This window comes from Onychomys torridus, chromosome 14 (genome assembly GCF_903995425.1).
Source record: "Onychomys torridus chromosome 14, mOncTor1.1, whole genome shotgun sequence".
NCBI classification, from domain to species: domain Eukaryota; kingdom Metazoa; phylum Chordata; class Mammalia; order Rodentia; family Cricetidae; genus Onychomys; species Onychomys torridus.
The window spans coordinates 24,676,946-24,697,687 of record NC_050456.1 but is presented as its reverse complement, the minus strand read 5'-3'; the positions used below and the strand labels follow the sequence as shown (position 1 = coordinate 24,697,687).

General features: G+C 36.7%; 1 protein-coding gene and 1 pseudogene across 16 annotated transcripts in view; one reads left to right on the top strand and one right to left on the bottom strand.

Moving 5' to 3' along the window:
- The window catches only part of Ralgapa1 (Ral GTPase activating protein catalytic subunit alpha 1), a 212,136-nt gene that overhangs the window by 71,570 nt on the left and 119,824 nt on the right, over window positions 1-20,742 (top strand). For 9 of the 16 annotated variants that reach the window (XM_036205952.1, XM_036205954.1, XM_036205955.1 and 6 more), the window contains exons 13-17: window positions 1,906-2,054; window positions 5,567-5,696; window positions 7,193-7,430; window positions 8,347-8,508; window positions 11,687-11,827. In XM_036205952.1, coding sequence (XP_036061845.1) covers window positions 1,906-2,054; window positions 5,567-5,696; window positions 7,193-7,430; window positions 8,347-8,508; window positions 11,687-11,827 — 820 coding nt within the window. The remainder of the gene's footprint in view (window positions 1-1,905; window positions 2,055-5,566; window positions 5,697-7,192; window positions 7,431-8,346; window positions 8,509-11,686; window positions 11,828-20,742) is intronic. The other 7 variants (XM_036205956.1, XM_036205953.1, XM_036205958.1 and 4 more) reach the window with 1 other exon arrangement.
- LOC118595426 lies at window positions 14,767-15,023 on the bottom strand (annotated as a pseudogene).

Here is a 20,742-nt window from a genome sequence, read left to right as displayed (position 1 = left end):
TATACCATATTTTGTTTTTCATAAAATGAATACTGACAAACACTACATAGTTCTTAATTAAAAAAAATAGGCTCAAATTCGAGACTAATAAAGGAAAAGTAAATTGATCAGGAAATATAATTTTGATTTTGTATTTAGAGTGTGTATGGGGGGTAGGCAGGTGTGTGCTTGCCATGTGGCAGTCAGAAGACAACTGTGGCAGTGTACATATTCTCTCCTAACCGTGTGGCTCCTAGAGAGCAGACTTGAGTCATCAGGCTTGGCAGCAAGGGCCTTACCCACTAAACTGTGTCACCAGCCTCAGAGTTTCTTAAAAGAGAACAATGTCACATCCTCTGTAGACTGAAGAATTCCAATGTGATAATTCACGTACTGGGCGGATGTGCAGGAATAGGAATTCCCAAACACTTCCTGAACTCCATCTGCACATCTCACCTGAATGGCTGCATGCTTCATTGTGCTTTCCTACCCCTCTGTCGGGAAGTCTACCCTTTAAAGGATGTGCAGGGGTGTCTTATGTTCTCCTTTGCCTTCCCCTTCAGTCTTGCCTTTGTTTCTGGTGTGTGGCAGGCACCCTTTTATAATCCTATGCTGAACCTCATTCTGTTTTCATTTCATTCCTAATACTTCCCTCGTCCTTTCTCTTGCTTTTGTTTGTTCACATCTGCTAGGTTTACAGAACCTGCTCTTTTCACTCTTAAAAGTGTGCTTTAAAGAAGTGTGCTCCTTTTCAAATGAGTGTACAACTTCGTGTGGTAACATAGTACTTCTAGGAAAGAGGAGGTATGCATAGAAAAAGGAAATAGTTTTTATAACAGTTATAAAAACGTCATAGATGCAATGTTCCAGCGCTCCAGTATGTCTGAGACATGGGTACATGGCAAGTTTGAGGCCAGCCTGATCTATATAGGGTCCTGTCTGAAAGGTAAAACAAAACAACAAAAGTGAAGCAGAGCAGACTGTTCTTGAGATCCCCTGTATACAGCTGCTACATTATGTTTGTCTTTACAGCAGCATTCAGAAGGCGATCACAGCTTACAATGAATGTGTTAATAAGTTTAATTATGATATATGTTAATAGAATCTCATAAATTATAAAATGCAGTCTTTTATGTAAGGTTGTTATTACAAGAACAGATGTACACATAAAAATAAACAAGAAAATGGTTATGTTTATACAACTCAGAAAAAATTTCCTGGTTTAGTTGTTATCTTTCTTATTAAGCTTTTTGTACATACTGTTGTCCTTGGTTATGCTTATAAATTTCTCACTTTAGAAATGCTGTTTTTCATATGGATTCATTTCTTTGAGTGTTAATTAGCTTAAATATCAGATGCCAAAATAGTAGTAGAAATAGGAGTATTTAGTAATCCATGGTGGTTTTTAAGTTTATTCTAGATCACCCAGTCATTAGTGCTTCTCTCTCTCTCTCTCTCTCTCTCTCTCTCTCTCTCTCTCTCTCTCTCTCTCTCTCTCTCGTGTGTGTTCACCCGTGCGCGTGTGAGAGAGACAGACAGACAGAGACAGAGAGTCAGAGACATACACATACACATACACAGAGAGTCTTATTCTTTAACCCAGACTGGCCTCATATGTGCAGCCCTCTTTCTTGTCAGCTTTGTGAGTTCTAGGACTACAGGTATGAACCAGCATGCCAGACTAATTTTTTCTTTAAATAAGAACTTTATCATTCAGCCAGATGTGGTAGCTCATGCCTATAATCTTGGCACTCAGAGACAAAAGCAGCTGGATTGCAATAGATTCCAGCTTATCCTGGTCTACATAGTGAGTTTCAGACCAGCCAGGACTACCACCAAATGAGATCCTGTCCTAAAGAAACAACAAAAAATTGAAACTACCATGGAAATTTTACTATGAATAATGAGTGATTTCTCCCATTATAGGTGTTCATTATAAACTCATCAAACATCTTTCTTCTTGAACCTGCAAATGAAATAAAAAATCTTTTGGATGAGCACACAGATATGTGTAAACGTATTCTTAACATTTATCGATACATGGTTGTGCAAGTATCAATGGACAAAAAGACCTGGTAACAATTCTTTATCTTTATATAGTTAATTGTTCTCTGTATAAGTATAGTAAGTTTTCAAGGAATAGTATCTATAAATAGGGTGTGTTACAGTATTAGAGTGATCCTATTACTGAATGAATACACACAATTATAATAGCTATATCCTTGGGTCCTTTTTAAAATTTTATTTCTTTCTTTCATTCATTCATTCATTCGTTTTGGAAAAGGTCTTGCTATCTATGTAGCCAGGCTGACCTGGAACTCTTGCCTCTCCAGCCTTAGCCTCCTGAGTATTGGGATTACAATTGTAAGCTGCCACAATTTATTGATTTTTGTAGCTCAGGCAGACCTTAAATTTATAATCTTCCTTCCTCAGCCTCCTTAGTAGCTGGGAATACAAGCCTATAATTAACCTAACCAACATATGTTAATAGACATGTTATTTTTTTCTCTGATTTTGGGGTGAGAAAGTTTAAGACAATGAATATCCTTACATCTATTAATTTTTTGAGTCATTTTTAAAAAGTGGGAACACTTGGTTACAGAAAGTGCTTACTTTATGTTTTGCTACTTAGAAGGAAGTGGCTTTAAAGATTCATATGTATATAAGTGTTTTGCCTACTACATGTATGTAACTACACTATATGCATGCCTAGGTTCTGTGGAGGCCAGAATAGGGCCTCCCTCTCTAGACCCCCTAGAATTGGAGAGTTACAGCGCCTTGTGAGCTGCCATGTGGGTGCTGGGAATTGAACCAGGCTCCTCTGCAAGAGCATTTAGTACTCTTAACTGCTGGACCATCTCCCAGCCCTCTAGCTTAATTTTAAAAACATTCTTTACTAAAAGTCTGTATAGAATTGCATATAGAAATACTTATGAACATATTTGGAACACTTTGTGCTGAGACATTTCTTAGCATTTCCCATGCACACTAATCACATTATTCCTTAATAATGTGTGTCTCCCTGAGTTTGTCACAAGGAGATTAAATGACTGGTCTTTGTTTAAGCAACTCAAGGTTTGAATTATAATCTTCTCCTTTCAAAAAGCATTCTGTTTTTCAAACCAAACACCAAGGTGTACGGTGGTAATCCAGCACTTGGGAAGCAGAGGCAAGAAGAGGATTGCAAATTGGAGGCTTACCTGGGCTACATAGAGCTACACTCTCTCAAAAACAGGAAACCATATCAAACTGAAATATGTTTTCTTTTCTCTTTTTCTTTTTTTAGAGGGGGATAGTGCTTTCAAAACAGTTTCTCTGGGTAGCCTTGGCTGTCCTGGAACTCTCTCTGTAGACCAGAGTGGCCTCAAACTCTCAGAGATCTGCCTGCTTCTGCCTCCCCAGTCCTGAGATTAAAGGCATGTGCTACCACTGCCCGACATGAAATATTCTCTTTGCAGTAAGTTTCCAATCAATGATGAGCCAGGAATCTTGCCATGTGGATGGAACATAATTTTAGACTTTATTTCATTAAAGAATTTTTTTTTTTTTTTTTTTAAATTTTCGAGACAGGGTTTCTCTGTGTAGTTTTGGAGCCTGGAAGTCACTCTGTAGCCTAGACTGTCCTTGAACTCAAAGAGATCCTTCTGCCTCTGCCTCCCGAGTGCTGGGATTAAAGGCATTCACCATCACTGTCTGGCCTTATTTCATATTTTTAATTAAAATTTTAAATTTTATTTTTTTGTGTATGGGTGTTTTGCCTGCATTCATGCCTGGTGCTGGCAAAGGCCAAAATATACTGGATCTCCTTGGACTGGAATTACAGAAGATGTGAGCCACCATGTGGGTGCTAGGAATCAATCCAGGACCTCTGGAAGAGCAGCCAGTGCTCTCAACTACTATCCAACTCTCAAAATTCTTTTAAGTTCCTTTAAAGCTGAAGTCATAGTGCCTGTTGACAGAGGTATGGGTGAGCCATCCCTGAAGTTGTGAGCATGGGAGAACTATTTCCATTACTCATCTGTCTTGTGGTAGCATGAGTTGGGGAGACTTTGCCACTCCCTGCACCGCCCATCAATACCTGAGGCAGGTAGGAGAGCTGGCCCTGTGGTCATAAGAGCAGGAGGGCTGTCCTACCCCTCACCAACTGCAGTGCTTGGAAGAGCTGCCCCTGTACCTTGCCTGGGCGACACAGTAGAGCTAGCCCTAATAGTGTAGGTGTGTGAGAGCCGACCCTGAGCATGAATGCAGAAGAACTGGCTCCACCCTCACTTACTGCTGCAAGAGGTGAATTAGTCCAGGCAGTGCTGGAGAGTGGACCACCCTCAGCTGCTCTGGCCCAGAACCAGAGATATGACTTGGCCCATCCCAACATCCACCCAGCTATGATTTGCTGGAGCAATTGAACGGACTTGACCTGCAGACTCCACAGACTGCTTTACTCACAATTCTTAACAGTGGCCATCCTTAAAGCTGTGCCTAGATTGGGACTGCAAAAATAGCCTGGATGGAGGAGACTCTGACAGGGACTCTAGCTTGCCTCTATACTCAACTAGAGCTCTCTTGTTAGTTTTCTTTCTTTTCTCTTACTCTGTCTCTCTCTCTCTGTCTCTCTCTCTCTCTGTGTCTCTGTCTCTGTCTCTCTCTCTCTCTCTCTCTCTCTCTCTCTCTCTCTCTCTCTCTCTGCTTTTTTTCTTTCTTTTGTGTGTGTGAGACAAGGTCTTAGCTGTGGTCCCAAACATACCGCCCCTCCTGGCCCTGTCACCAAGGGTTACAGGTGCATTCCACATGCCTAGCTATCAGCCTCATATATTGGTATGTTGATGAATTTGTTCCCAAAATACCAGGTGTAGTTTTATGGTGTTAGTAGGAAGCATCTAGGAGAAAGTGTTAAGGTAAAGACTATGTTAGAATTGGTTCCATTTCCAGTATACATGTAGAGCAAAAGATTGGAAAAAATTGTTGAATGGAGCTAGAGAGATGGCTTAGCAGTTAAGAGCACTTTATGCTGGGGACCTGAGTTCAGTTCCCAGCACCCACATTGGGTGGCCCAAAACTGCTGGTCACTCCAGCTCCAGGGGATCTGATGCTCTCTTCTGAGTTCCTCAGGTGCCTGCACACATGTGGCATACACTCACACAGATACACATTTTGAGATAGAAATCATTTTTTAAATCCCTGAAACTAAAAGGAAGGAAAGGGTATGGTGACAAGCTTCTGTAATCCTAGTACAAAGGAAATGGAATCAGGGTTAGGAGTTCAAAGCCACCCTTGGCTACATAGGAAGGAAACAAATGGGGGTGGGAGGAAGAGAAGCAGTATCGTTGCCTCTTCTTTTTTCCTGAGTGTTCCTTATATAAAGTTTGTACCTGAAGGTATTGTGCCCTAAAGGGTTTTATGATGACTTACTTCATAAAGGCTTACTAGCTTTAATTCTTAATAATTAAAGAGTCCTAGAAACTTGATAATCTTTCAAAGATTTTAGTATTTGTGTTATTACAGTGATAATGTTCTTTTCAAACAAATGAATATGAAAATTGATCACTAATTCAAAGAAAAAGGAAACATTAACAGATCTTCTTACTTTAAGGGAACAGATGCTGCTCGTCTTGCTCAGAGTCACGGAATCTGTACTGAAGATGTCATCACAAGCTTTTCTACAGTTCCAGGGGAAAAAAAACATGACCCTGGCAGGTCGACTTGCAGGACCACTTTTCCAGGCAATAAAAATAGATAGATGGATAGAACTGTGCTTGTTTTTAAAACATCATTGAGGCTGAGCTTGTTAGTAGGGAAAATGTCTTAAATCAGAAACCTGTTTGTGTTAAAGCATCTTTTATAGAGCTAAATTAAAATCCACTCATCTAAATAGCCATACACACAAATTCACAGCATAATGGAAGAAAAATGTTGTAATGAAGAGTAATGGTGCTTATTTTACCTCTAGTGGGGCAAGCTTATGGTTTCAGAAAGCTAACAAAAGGCTGCAGGAGTAATGCCTGAGTGCTTTATGTGTTTCTGAAGCTCTGGGATTATTAGGAAAAACATCTTCAATTTGTTCTGTAGTGATGACAGTGTAGTGCATAACCAAGAGTCATTCTTATGCTGTCCCATAGACTCCTAGTGTCTCCTTTCTAGAGTTGATTCAGTCAGTGGTATTTTTGATCATACAGGAATTGCATATTGTTTTTCAACATGAAGGCTGACTACTATAAACTCTGAAAACAGGAAATATTTTATAGTGACATATTAAATGAAATTACATGGTTAAAATGATTCTTACTACCAGAGGTCAAGACTATTTCCTATCTAAGCCATGGCCTTAAGTGTAACCATTTATATTGGCATTTTTAGTTCTTAATCACTTACCTCAAAATCTCTGCTGATGGCAAATTAACTTTTAAAATAGCAACATGTGTTATCTAAACTTTTAGAAAATTCCTCTTTTTTAACTAACCCAGTGATGGGAGCTACAGAAAGATAAAAATTTAGCTTAGTTTGAACATTTAAAGACAGAATGAAAGGTCACTGTTCACTTCAATGTTATCTTTACATTTCGTGTGTGAGTTTATAATAATTCCTCAGAAAATTCATGAAGTTCAAGTTTTGAAAGCTTTTTATTTTGTGACTTAATAGCAAGGTAAATATTTAGTAGCAATCCATAAAGCCTTAGAGGATACCAGATAATCAGTATTTTCAACCCTCTTAACTGTAAACTTTTAATACTATAATTGGGTTTATTACAGAATGCTCTTAATTGCTTTTGTATCTTCAAATAAAATTTAATTTTAACCTTTAATTTGCATATAATTTTTCAAGGATATTTCATTAAGTACATCTCTGGGACCCTCCTTTTTTTTTTTTGTAGTAATAGTAAAACAAACTTCCACATTCTAGTAATTTCCATGTTTAATTTGGGAATGTAGTTTCAGGTTTTTACTTAAGAACTCAATTTCAACACTAAATAAGACAGAACCACCTCTTACATGGGTTTTACTTAGTAGTAATGCAGTGCATCATGAACGTTATACCTTAGTGTTACTGGGGATTAGTAGTTACTTTACTTATCAGGTAGTAATAACTACATTAGTTACTTATACAACAGTTTCTGTGATAAAATTTTTCTGTTTTTTAGATAAAAAGAATTGAATAGTTGATTTTGAAGTCACACACCAAACAAATCTCATTCGTTGTTTTTGAATATTTGCCTTTGTAGACGCTCATTGTTGCCTGGATCAAAGCAAATCTAAATGTGTACATCTCTCGAGAACTTTGGGATGACTTGCTTTCAGTATTGTCATCGCTGACCTATTGGGAAGAATTGGCCACCGAGTGGTCTCTGACCATGGAGACACTAACTAAAGTCTTAGCCAGGAACTTGTATAGTCTGGATCTCAGTGATTTGCCGTTGGATAAGCTGAGTGAGCAGAAACAGAAGAAGCACAAAGGGAAAGGTAAGAGCTGGCAAAGGTTCTCCACAGGAAACTGTATCTTCTCCATTCTCCTTCATTGATCCTGGAGCTCTACAGTTGTAGAGATACATTGTTCTTTCCTTATTCTTAAAATCAGTAATAATTTTAGATAAAGAATGTCATAGAAATGTGTGTGTATGTATTTGTATGTATGTAGATATGTTATGGTCAATCTTACATTTAACTAAAGTTAAATAATATAGAACCTTAACTTTTATTTTAAATGATTAACCCAAGTCAAAATTTATAAAATGTATTTACTTTTTAGTATAAGCAGTTTTTATGTAGAATTGAAAAGATGACTTCATTTTATTCTATTTTTAGGGTATATAATAATTACTTGGATAATTCTCTTAAAAGAATTTTATTATTTGAAACTACAAGCAAGCATTCTGTAGGTGTGAAATCGTATTTGTGTAATGGTAAAGTGAAGTGGGGAGAGTAGCATAATTATTATATCACTACCATGCCATTGGTATAGTATCCTGATTTGTAAAGAATAAGTTGCCAGCTAGAAATTATATTTGTCATAATTTATATTTAGCTGTTCATGGATAGTTAAGTATATGCCCAAACTACTTTTTCTGTACTATTTATTTCTCAAGTGGCTGTTACTGGTATTTAGAAATTTAAAAAACTGTCACTCAAGGTGACTTTCCTTTAGCTCATTTCTTATTTCTAGATGGTAGAGAATTATAATAATTGATTGATGATGAAATAATTGATAGAATTTTGGTAGTCTTCCTAAGTTTAAAGTATAGTTTTTACATAAAATGAAGTTCAAAACAATCTTTATAGTTACTTTATAATGTATTGTGAGGAAGCCTTAGAATTTGCAACAACATCTTTCTGATAATTTAAAGATAACAACCAGGCAACCATAATGCTGCATTTCTAGGAGTTGGACATGAATTTCAGAAAGTTTCAGTTGACAAGTCATTTTCCAGAGGATGGAGTCGTGACCAGCCTGGCCAGGCACCCATGAGACAAAGAAGTGCAACCACCACGGGCTCCCCAGGGACTGAAAAGGCAAGAAGCATAGTACGGCAGAAAACTGTCGGTATGTACACTGAAGTCCTGGGTGCAGGCGAGCAGTGTCGGGAGTACAGTGCTGTCTGTGTAGATGTTTGCTTCTAGGAGATGAAAACTTCTGTAATTCGTATAACCCAATAGCATGCTTATAAGCCTTGATTCCTTTAATATATATAGTCTTGTGTTTATGGAGTTCACTTTATTGTGGGTATCTGTATTTCCAAATTGTCATTTTATAGAATTCAAAAAGTAGAACTTGGATCAACATGCAGAACTCAAACATGAGCTGGTATATGTTTTATTAAGTAAATATATTCACAAATATGGAGATGGTAGCAAACTTTCAGTTTTAAATTATATATCACAGTCTTACTGACTTTAGGAACTTTCAACATGGAATTAATTCACTCCTTCTGCTGGCAGGCGACTGAGGTCAAGAAGAAATCTATGCTTTTTTTAGACAAATAAAGCAGTTTTTATGGTGTCGTAAAAAGTGGTATAGGAGCACTGTGTGAAGCACTTGAAGGCTAACAGCAGCAGTACAGTGTAGTGTAGAGCTAGCAACTGGCTTCTCCCCCCCAGAGCCATGTAACTCAGCTGAGTTATATAGAGAGGATTCTGTGAGAAATACAAGGAGGGCGGAGGCCCTGAGTTCTTTCTTACTCTTTTTCTTTACTAAATATCTAGGTAACCTTGGACAATTTACCAAACCTTTCTAGGCTTTACATTTTAAAAATGTGTGTGTGTGTGTGTGTGTGTGTGTGTGTGTGTGTGTGTGTGTGTGTGTTTTCCACATTGTGCATATAGAGGTCAGAGGATAAATTCTTTGAGTTGGTAATCTGTTTCCACCAAGTAGGTCCCAGGATTTAATCAGATTGTCAGGCTTGGTGACTGTTACCTTTACCCACTGAGCAGCATCTCACTGGCTCCTTTTCTAGGCTTTAAGCACTTTTTTTGTTTAGTGGTAGTGATAATACTTCTTTTGCATGATCCTGTCACAGATTTCAGGTGCACTAAACAAAAAGCAAATCCTTAACTAAGAAAGGTACATGCATAAAGTTGGAAAGTTTAAATACTGTTAGATCTTACTTGTTTGCTCTCTGAGACAAGGTTTCACACTGTATCCTGGGCTGGCCTGAAACTCACTGACCTCAAACTTTAAGTAATATTGTCACAGCTTCTGGAGTACCTGGTTTACAGATATGAGCCACTATGACTGATTAATTTCCTAATTTTTTTTTCTTGTGTATACAGTGTTCTGTCTGCATGTATGCCTGCAGGCCAGAAGAGGGCACCAGATCCCATCACAGATGGTTGTGGGCCACCATGTGGGTGCTGGGAATTGAACTCAGGACCTCTGGAAAAGTAGTCAGTGCTCTTAACCACTGAGCCATCTCTCCAGCCCCTAATTTCCTAATTTTTAGAATTAATTTTTTGTAACCATGGTGAATGAATGTGCTTAATTCAGTCTGAAAAATGTATATACACTCCATTAAGCCCTCACAGCATGCTCCTCCCTGTCTTCAGTTGACTTCACTAGAGGCAAACCTTTCCACCGGTTTCTTACACATGCTTCTCAAGACCCTTTCTTCACATAGAGGCCTAAACACATTGCCTATGTGCTGTGGTTAACCATGGATTTTACACATTTGAATGAAAAAGTTAAAATTTCAGTATCAAAACACTGTTCTAAACATTAAGGATGTAATTAAGAACAAACACTTGATCTTGGTTAAAAACTAGGAAGCGATAAAGCAAATCAAATATTAAAAACAGTCACTGGCACTTAAAATTTTCATGTTGAGCTTACAGATCTGGTAAACAACATGTAGTAGGAAATTACAAAGAAAAGTAAGGCAAGATAAAGGACTAGAGAATAGCAGGAGGGAAAGCAAGACTTTTAGATGAAGACAGGCCTCTGTGTGGTACAGTTTGAGAACACAGATTTGAGTAAGCGAGACAAGGATCTGTAGGAGATAACAATCTGGGCAAAGGGGAAATGTAGAAGCCCTGAAGACGAGAGGTTTTGTTTTGTTTGTTGTTTCTTTTTGCCTCTATCACTTGCATTGAATTCTGTGCAATATAGTTAAGTATTATGTTCTTACATAGCAGTACCATAAGTTCATTTAATCAGTAGTCCTTACACTGAAGCGAGAACTACTGGGAAGTTTAAGTTATTAGTTACTGCTGTGTGAACTAAAAATTTCTACCTTTGTGATCTAGTGACTCTTTTATGAAACTATCCAACCAAAATATACAACCAAAAATAGAAGTTTTGGAAAGTAACCTACAGTTTTTGTATTTAAAAAAATACTTTGAAGTTTTTATATGTTTATTATTATTTGGATGAGCAGAGATTGTATATTTTTTCTTAAGAGCCTGATGCTGTGTTTGTTGTTGTGTATTTGCTTTGCTTTTAGAGAGGGTGTGCTGTAGACCAGGCTGGCCTAGAACTCACTGTGTGGTTGGAAATGACCGTGAACTTGTGATCCTCCCCTCTTACCACTCCGGTGCTGGGGGCAGGTGTGCACCCACGCCCGCTCGGATGTGAGTCTTCCTTCATGTTGATGCACGTTCTGTTTTCTACTAATAGTTAGATTTTGTATAATTACAAAGTTATACTTCTATACTTTAGTGTAAATAGAGACACTGGTTTGAATAAATGTTCTCTCACCTGGAACAACTACTAAGCACAAGAGTAAGTCAGAACAAATCAAATTTCATAAAAGGACCTGTTAGTCATTAGAGGACTTTATTTGGGTAAGAATATGTAAATATGAATAATTTGTTAGTAGAATTCAGCTTCCTTAAGAAGAATTGCTCAGAGAAATGACCAAATCGGGTATCAGAATTATTTTGGACTAATGATATTGAGTGTTTTTCAATGATTCCATTTGATAGATTTCTCATTTCTTGGTTTTTTTGAAAATGTGCTGAAGTGTCTGCTGTTTTTTTTAATGCTGTTCCATTGTGATTGCTAATAATAGGCATTTTCCTGCTTTACACCAAAAGAATTACATTCAAAATGTGTGTTGTGGTTTCTTTTCTTACAGCTTGCCAGTATTTGCTGTGCTGAAATGTTTTAATTTAAATTTTCCTTCCTTTGAGTCTTTTAGTTTTCTCTGTTGCTGCTTTTTCTGTGACACAGCCTTTCATATAGTCACTCTTCTTTTTCCTTCCCCACCTCTTTCTTTTCCTTTTTAAAGCCATGAGAAGCCGATCCATTGGTGAATGTGCTCTGCCATCGGCCTATATTCGCAGTGCTAAAAGTGCTCCTGTTCTGATCCATACTTCCAAACCCTTCTTGCCTGATATTGTTCTCACTCCCCTTTCTGATGAGCTTTCAGGTAGTGCCACCTCTGCTAATTTCTGCACCACCCTTTCACTTTGTAATCCTCTGCTTTCGAATTTGCTGATCAAATAAACTCTTCAAAGTTAATTTCTTTGGGGGGAGGTGTGGGAAATTGGAAAATAATTGAGAAATCAACATTTTGAGTTATTTGAACTCTAATGCTATTCTTGCAGTTCATTCTGGAAGTGCTAAGTTTAGTGCTGTGCCAATGTCTTATTTTTTTTATTCTAAAAGGCCAAGTTGATATGTTTGATTTTTTCTTTCTTTCAGGTGATTAAAAGATATAGTAATGAACATTTGTATCATAGATGTCTCACAACAGATAACAGACTTTTTCAATTTTTCTTTCTTTTTCTTTTCTTTTCTTTTCTTTTTTTTTTTTTTTTTTTGGCTTTTCAAGACAGGATTTCTCTGTGTAACAGCCCTAACTGTCCCCTGGAAGTAGACCAGGCTGTAGACCAGGCTGACCTTGAACTCACAGCCTCTGACTCCTGAGTGCTAGGATTAAAGGCATGTGCCCCCACTGCCAAGCCAGATAACAGACTTTTAATGTTTTGTTGTTTTAGTTAACAATATGATAACTCTTAAGTATTACTTCCTCCCTGTCTTCTGTATTTATGGAACTAATTGAGGGTGTATAATCATTGGAGAAAACATATAATCTAATAGTTACTCTGGGGTTTTATATATTTCATATAACACTATGTAGAATTCAAAGGATGTTCTCAAATCATTTTAAGCAATTCCAGATAGCCCCAATTCCGAGGGACTTAAAAACCTCAGCTTTCCTATTGGATTAGATATTTGATTGTCAGTACCAGGATATCATGCTCTTTTATTAAAATAGTTACTGTTTAATAAAATGCATGGATTCATTTCAGTGAGTTTTGAGAATTAACATACACCGTCACCCAAATCAAATACGGAACATTTCCATTGCCCTAAAATTTCCCTAGTCTATGCCAATAACCACTGATTCTCCACCTCCACATGCAGAAACCACTTTTAACTTCATCACCTCACTTAGTATTGCCTTTAAATTATGTTGCTTATATATAAAATTATACATAGCTTGTCTTTTGGACAGAAGCAAACAAGTGTAGATATTGTGCAAAATGTGATTGTTCAGTGAGCTTACCTGGGCATCATGAGGTACCATCCTGGCAGTTTGCTTAGTTGTCTGACACTGCTGTTCTTAAGAGGCACTGGTGTTTTTTGTTTTATGTGTATTTGTGTAGATTTTTTCTTTTCTTTTTCCCTTTAAAGTGTATCTTTAGTTCAGTGGACTGAAAGATCTGTGAAGGAAGGTACATCTGTGCTAATGATATTTTCAGTGCCTCTGCCATCTGTATTCCATTAAGATCAACTTCTTCTAAATTATCAGGGTTCCAATAATTGAGAATTACTTATGTAAATACAGAAATATGTCTTAAATACATCTTATGTTTGATACTCTATAAAGAGTTATAAATGACAAAATGTATTTAAATTTTCTCAAAATTAAACAATAAAACTCAGTTATTGGATATATGCATTTTCCAGATGGCATCTGGAAGAATTACTTCTGGATAGTATTCTGATATGTTGTTACTGCTGAATAGTATTCTGATACATTGTTCTTGTTTTGAGTCAGTGTTTTACTTTGTAGCTCAAACTAATCTAAAACTGCCTAGTTTAAGCTGGCCTGCAACAGTGATCCTTTCACCTCAGCCTCCTAAATTCTGGGAAAACAGGCACAGACCACCATGCCCAACCTCATAGTATAATATATTCGGGAAGTATTCAAGTATTATTTTGAAACCATAATATAATAAATTAGAAATAGTTTATAATTAAATTGGTATTTGATTTTGCAGTTAAATGACAAAAGTAAAATAGGAAATTTGGCCTTAATCCAAATCTTGGATGACCCATAAAATTTTTTGTTTGTTTGTTTGGTTTTTAAAGACAGGGTTTTTCTATGTAGCCCTGGATGTTCTAGAAATCACTCTATAGACCAGGCTGGCCTTGAACTCAGAGATAAACTATCTTTGCCTTGGGGAATGCCAGGATTTAAGATGTGAGCCACCATGCCCAGCTGCTCCATAAATATTTGATTAAATAAATTAGTAAAATTTAAGGCTACCAGTGCGAAACTGTAGGACAGTTGGATGGTATATATGTGGAATAATATCGACTTAAATGGATGAGAGAAAGTGCTATTTATTTCTCTTAAATATGGCCCTTAGTTCTAAATAACTGAATGAATAAATATTTTGCCCTTGGCTGTAAATATTGGCTATAAAAATATATTTTGCCTTTTCGTTGCTCCATCCAAATACTGTGTCTTTCTATGCAAACAGCACAGATTTTTGTCTGCATATGTCTCACTATAATTTATTTCTTCAAATTAGCAAAGTTTCTGTCTGATAACTGAATTAGATACAGTTAAAGAGAACCTTCTAGTTTATTGTAAACAGATAAATTCTTTTGTTTCAGGCTTTTAAAAGCACATTTACTTAAAACATGTAATACAAACAATCTTTACTTATTTAGAAAGATTAAAATTAATTTTGGCCACTAATTCTTAAATTTTTGGTTGGATCAGATAGTCTCCTGTTTTAAAAACTGTCAGAAAATTTCTTTTTGTTTTTTAGAATCTTTGGCACTTTAGAAAATTTCTTGTCAGAAACTTTAATATTTTGACAAATAATTCTTGTAGGTGATAATAAAAAAACAAGGTATTTTTTAAAAAAAGAAGTGCTTGATTTGTAGGGAAAACTCTCTAGGACTTACACCTTATGTACAATAGAGAAATAGGGATGGGGAAATGAAAGAACAGAGAAATCTATACTGTAGTAGTCAGGATGTGGTGGGACCAAATTTCTGCTTTCTAATTGAGAATGTATTCTTAGTCCGTAACAAAATGATAGAGTAAAGTAGCAGGCTCCCTGTTTAGTAGAAACCTCCTGTCTGCTGCTGGAACACACCAAGTATATCTTCTTCCTCCATTTCCAACTGTGCAGGTGTGTGCATTACACTGATTGGTTACCCATCAAACCAGAATCTCTTCTGCCATTCACAAGAGGCTTTTTCATTGGTTCACTAAGAGGTGTTCTTAAAGTGTACCACAGAACCATCTGCCTGCCACTTTCAGCTTAGTATGGTCATTGTTCTGTCTTGACTCCTTCATTGGGTTTCTCATCTGCCATAATGAGTGCTGGTATCTCTCAGCTACTGTTCCACAGAAGAGGCACCAGGTCCACACTGAAGGAGCACACAAACAGCACCAGAAGCAGCAGTAAAATGTGTTTTCTAAAAACTAACAGAAAATCAAAGTGTTTCTTCCCTACCCCCTAGTTCTCACCCCCGTTGAGACAGTCTCATGTAGTAAAGATTGGACTTGAATTGAACTCAGTATGCAGTCAGGGATGACCTTGAATACCTGATCTCCCTGCCTCTGCTTCCCAAGTACTGGGCCCAGGCTACATTGTTCCTTTCAAAATATTCCAAGTATTGCCTTCAATAGCATGAGATGTTTCTATTTCACAATTCTTGCTTTGTTATAAATAATTCATAAAGATTACCTTTTAAAAAGACCTTTAAGTATTTATAGATGATAATATTTAAAAGATTTTCCAAGTGCCATGAATTTTTTGCCTTCATTTTCCTCATTTGAGATAAAATGTTTTCTATGATAAACTTAACTATTTAGATAATATTGGCATACTAGTCACTGGAACAAAACATTTTGTGTCTCACTTTCAAAGTGATGTTTACACTTGTTTTTGGAATAGTCTTCCTGTAGCTCGTGCTGGTCTTCAGCTCATAGCAATCCTGTTTTAGCTTCCTGAGTGGTAGGATTAGAGGCATGCGCTCTCTGTGCACGATGTTCATAATAGACTGTTTAGACTTCAGAAAGAACATTTTAAAAACACAGTTCTCCAAAACCAGTTTGTTCATAAGATACTTGGCCACAGTGTTGTATGAAAATGCACATATACAATGTCAAAGCATGATTAAAGTCATTTTCAATTAGACATCTTTTTTGTCTTAGGACTCACAAGAGGCACAGCATTTTAATGTTAACAGCAAACCTTCCTTTCCCTGAAAACTGACTTAAGATAAAGTCACCAGGTGTAAGCTGATGCACTCAGCGGTTAGAGTACTAAGATATAATAAGTTATAAAAAGGAAATGGATGAAGATTCATAGTGTCTGCTGACATTTTGAGGGACCCTCAGAAGTCTGTCAACAAATAAAAATTGCAGAATCCAATATTTGTCAAGTTTATTTCAGCGTAAACACTTTCTCTTAACATTTTGACAGTTTATATAATAATGTTAAGGTCCATAGAACACAAATTTAGAAGACACTGAACTAACTTTTTTGTTTGGTTGTTTTTTGAGACAGGGTTTCTCTTTGTAGCTTTGGCGCCTTTCCTGGAACTCACTCTGTAGCCCCAAGCTGTCCTCAAACTTACAAAGATCCACCTGGCTCTGCCTCCCAAGTGCTGGGATTAAAGGCATGCGCCAACACAGCCCAGCCACAACTAACCTAAAAAAACTACCACAAACAAACAAACAAACAAACAAACAAACAAAAAACCCAAAAAACCAACACTGTGAAATCTGATGATTATTGTAGGAATCTGAGTTATTGGTTGATTTTGTGCATTTGTGACACACAGAAGCCAGTTGATGACATGGAGTTTGTTTTGTCAGGGGTAGGTGGAGGAGAGAGAAGAGATAGTTGTGTGGTACAGATATGTAAAATTAGTGCTAAGTTATAAGCAAATCATGGCTTGAATCTTCAACCATTCCAATTGGTTAGTTATTTATGTTTCCTATAAGGTTTGAGTAAATTTTGCTTTGGAATAATTTGATGTAGAAAGAAACCATTGATGGGCAGTGGCGTCATAAATCAGCCAGCTCTAGTGATGTGGGTCCCTCGTGCTAGCACCAGTGAAACTGAGGCAGGAGTAGATTGAGAGCCTAAAAGATGATGTCTTTAAAAAGATTCAGAAAGAATCAGTCAGAATATTGGACTTCATAAACTGGGTGTAGTGACACATGTCCTTAACTGCAGCATTTGGGAAATTGAGGCAGGAAGTTGTGAGTATGAGGCTAGCCTGGGCTACATACCAAGCCCTGTTTCAAACAAACAAACAAACACGTTACCACAACAAAACTCCACAAAAGAATAAAAGGACTAGATAAAGAAAAGCAATGTGTTTCATGGTTTTCTGTATTTGTTCCCATGTTTATAACCATAAATGAGCACATAATAAAGATTTCCTGTGTATATCTTTGAGCTCAGGAATTGAAGTTCTGTAACAGCTTTATCAAACAAAAATAGTGACACTCTCATAATAAACAATCACTTGACTTTTGGTTAAAGTAGCAGTTTATCAGAAAAATGTCCACACAAAGGAGGCAATCCCTGTCCTAGTGGTATGATTGAATCCTAGCACTGCAGAGGCTGAGGCCAGCCTGGGTTACTTAGCAAGACCTTGTCTTGATAAAAAGAAAAAGATGAGAGAAGAAAAATATTTTCCTGATAGCTTTTAAATTAAAATTAATTGCATTATGATATTCTTAAATAGTTTGGGGGCGGGGGGTTAAATTAAACTTCTTTTAACTCTTCCTATACCTATGAGTTTTTAAAAATATACTAAAATTGTTTTAAATGACCTATCAGTTCTCAAAGTACCATTTTTGCCGGCCCTTTTGTCTCCTCCATTATTTTAGAGGGCCATTCTACCTAAATAGTTGTGAATACTGTGATGCCGTGTCTTAGACCTCATAGATAGTTATAAACTCAATTATTGAATGTCTTAGAACTTCATAGATATAGACTAAATTATTGAATATCCTAGAACTTCATAGTTATAGATTCAATTATTGAATATCCTAGAACTTCATAGATAGTTATAGGCTCAATTATTGAATGTCCTAGAAGAGTTTTCCTAGGCTAGGGACCAAGTGAACGTCATTGGCATTATGCCAACACTTTCTTAACATAAGATTTGTCTTTAGTAGTTGAAAAAAAAGTATTTTCTTGGGCCCTTAGCTCAGATTTTGATACAGTATATGTTGGAGCTTGCATAAACGCCAAATACAACTTTTTAGTAATTTTGGCATCTGAGGAAGCACAGTCTCTCTGGCCTCTCTCCCAGCATCTCTTGAGAATTACTGCACTAGACTTCACTTGAATGCATTTGACAGTGAACTTGGCAGACTTTCTGGTTTGTTTTGCTTTTGAGACAAGGTTTTTTTGTTTGTTTTGAGACAGGATTCTCTGTGTAGCCATGGCTATCCTGAAACTTGTACTGTAAACCAGGCTGGCCTTGAACTCAGAGATTCATCTGCCTCTGCCTGCCCAGTGCTGGGTTTAAAGATGTGCCCCACCACCAACCAGGCTTGAGATAGGGATTTTTTATGCAGCCCAAGCTGGTCTTGAACTGAGAGCTTTGTGTCTCCACCTCCACCACTACAACTAGCAGTGTTATTTTTCTCTTAAGCAATTTCTTAAGCAAATTTGTTTATAGTGCCAAAAACAATGCCTTCATGAAAGGAGGGTATTAAAAAATTTAACAATAGGGGCAGTTTATTACTTATAATTCTGTTTTCTGGCAGAAGAAAGATGCCCTCCTCCTTTTCTAAATTTTGCCAAGTAAGAATGAAACTTGTCCGTCTCTAATTAAATAAGTATGTTCCTCTTTATGCAATGAAGATATTTCTTTTTTCCTGTCATCAATATGTAATAGCATATCCATCTTTGGTAGCTCTTTGCACCTATAATAGCATAATTCCAAATTATATATTCAGTTCTTGGCCCTGAACTCACTTGTTGAGTAGTGGATAACTTTGAACTTCTGTTCTTCCTATGTCTACTTTTGAAATACTGGGGTTATAGGTGTGTGCGATCACATGCAGCCTCTAAAATCTCTTTTTTATTGAATTATCATCTTAGTATTTTCAAAGTAAAATTTGATGGTAACTTAAAAGGGCAGTTGGTAGATGTAAGCATAGTGGCTCCTCCCTGTATTCCCTGCAGAATTGAGGCAGGAGTTGAGACAGCTTGTGGGTTTGAGGACCACGTGGACTACATAGTGAGTTCTAGGCCAGCCTGGCCTAGAAAGTTAAGAGCCTGTTTCAAAAAAGAAAAAAGAAAATAAAAGAAGGCAATCCATACATAACATGCTCAGAAACAAAACACTATAGTATAACATAAAACTAAAGGAACATGTACATGCATCTGCACACACAAACATGAACATGCATATGAACACACACAAACATAAAACATGTATATGTGAATATTAGAGTCTTAAAAGAGTAGAAGAGATAGTTCAGTGGCATAATTTTTTATTTAACTTTGATTGATTGTTTTGGTTTTTTTTAATTCATATTTTTTTTTTTTTTTGGTTGTGAGCGTAGCCTTTAACGGCTGAGCCATCTCTCCAGCCCTAAATTCGTCTTTTTATTTTACATGCTGGCTACAGGATTGGTTGGTTTTTAAGTCTTCATATGATTTAATAATGTAACATTGCTTTGTCCACTGAGACATCCCATCTTTTAAAAAGATACATAAGTATACTACATGTACTATGTAAAAACATTCTACCATGAAGGTACATTGATATTATTGTCAAAATAGGCAAAAAATGATAAATTATCTAGTAATTATTAGTAAGCTTGAGTTTCATAATGACATTGGTTTCTGTATAAACTAATATAAATCATTTTAAGTTCAAGGGCCATAAAATACCAATATTTGTGCTTTACTAAGAAAATAATTTAACTTCATTAAAAGAATTTGGAGATTTCTGTTTTTTAGAAATCTAGTTGAATGTTAATATTTCTAATTTAAGAGGTTCTGTTCTTGAGGAATTATTTCTACCAATGAGGAACAGCTTTAAAAAAAAAAAAAAAACTTTCATGTATTTGTTGTGCATTTGTATGTAGGCTTGTGCACATGAGTGCCGGTACCCAAAGAAGCCAGAGAAGGCATCAGATCTCTTAGAGCTAGAGTAGGAGGCTGCTCTGTGCTACTGTTGGCTGCTGTGGGCTGTCCAACCTGGGTGCTGGGACCCACACTCAGATCTTTAGAGGAGCAGTGTGTGCTTCTCAGCATCCAGCTATCTGTGCAGCCCAGTGAGCAGCATTTTTATGTGACTGATGCTTTCCTTCTGTATTGTATCCATTCTGTATGATAAATGCTCTGAAAAGCAATGAAGATAATTGTATGAACAGGATAAAAATCTTCAAGAAACCTAAATTCTGTTGGAAGGGTTTTTTCCTTATATGCTACAAGCTAACAGTAATACTTTAATGCACAATTTACTTTTAAACCTAGCAAAATAACCTTTCTTTAAAACATAATATTCAGAAAAATGTACATTTTAATACAGAAAATAATTTTCAATGCTTTAATGCTAAACATTACCAAGGAAACCTAGGCAAATAAGACTTGCCATGCCTATAAAATTATAGGTTTCCATGAAGCTTTGATTCTGTAGTCAAGAATATTTTTTTCATTTATTTAAGATAGCAGAAAGACCACCATTTAGCTCTCTCAATGACTCTGAAATTACACTGAATAAGAATTTACCTTTTGTAAACAAGGAAGCTGCTCTCATGCCCTCACCTTCTAAAGGATGTAAATAAAATCTCAGTTACTTTGTGTTCCTAGAAAAATGATAGCTTCACTCTGAACTAAATGTTTAGTTAGAACGCTTCAGTGATAGTTGTTGCTTCTGTTTTGTGAGATAGGGCCTCACTTTTGAAACATAGGCTAGTTTTGAACAAATCTCTTCATCCCTCTGCCTCCCAAGTGCTAGATTATACCCCGTGCCAGCCACCATGCCAGGCTTAGTTCTGTTTACTTTTCGCATTTGCATTACAAGTGTAATGAATGGCAATGATAA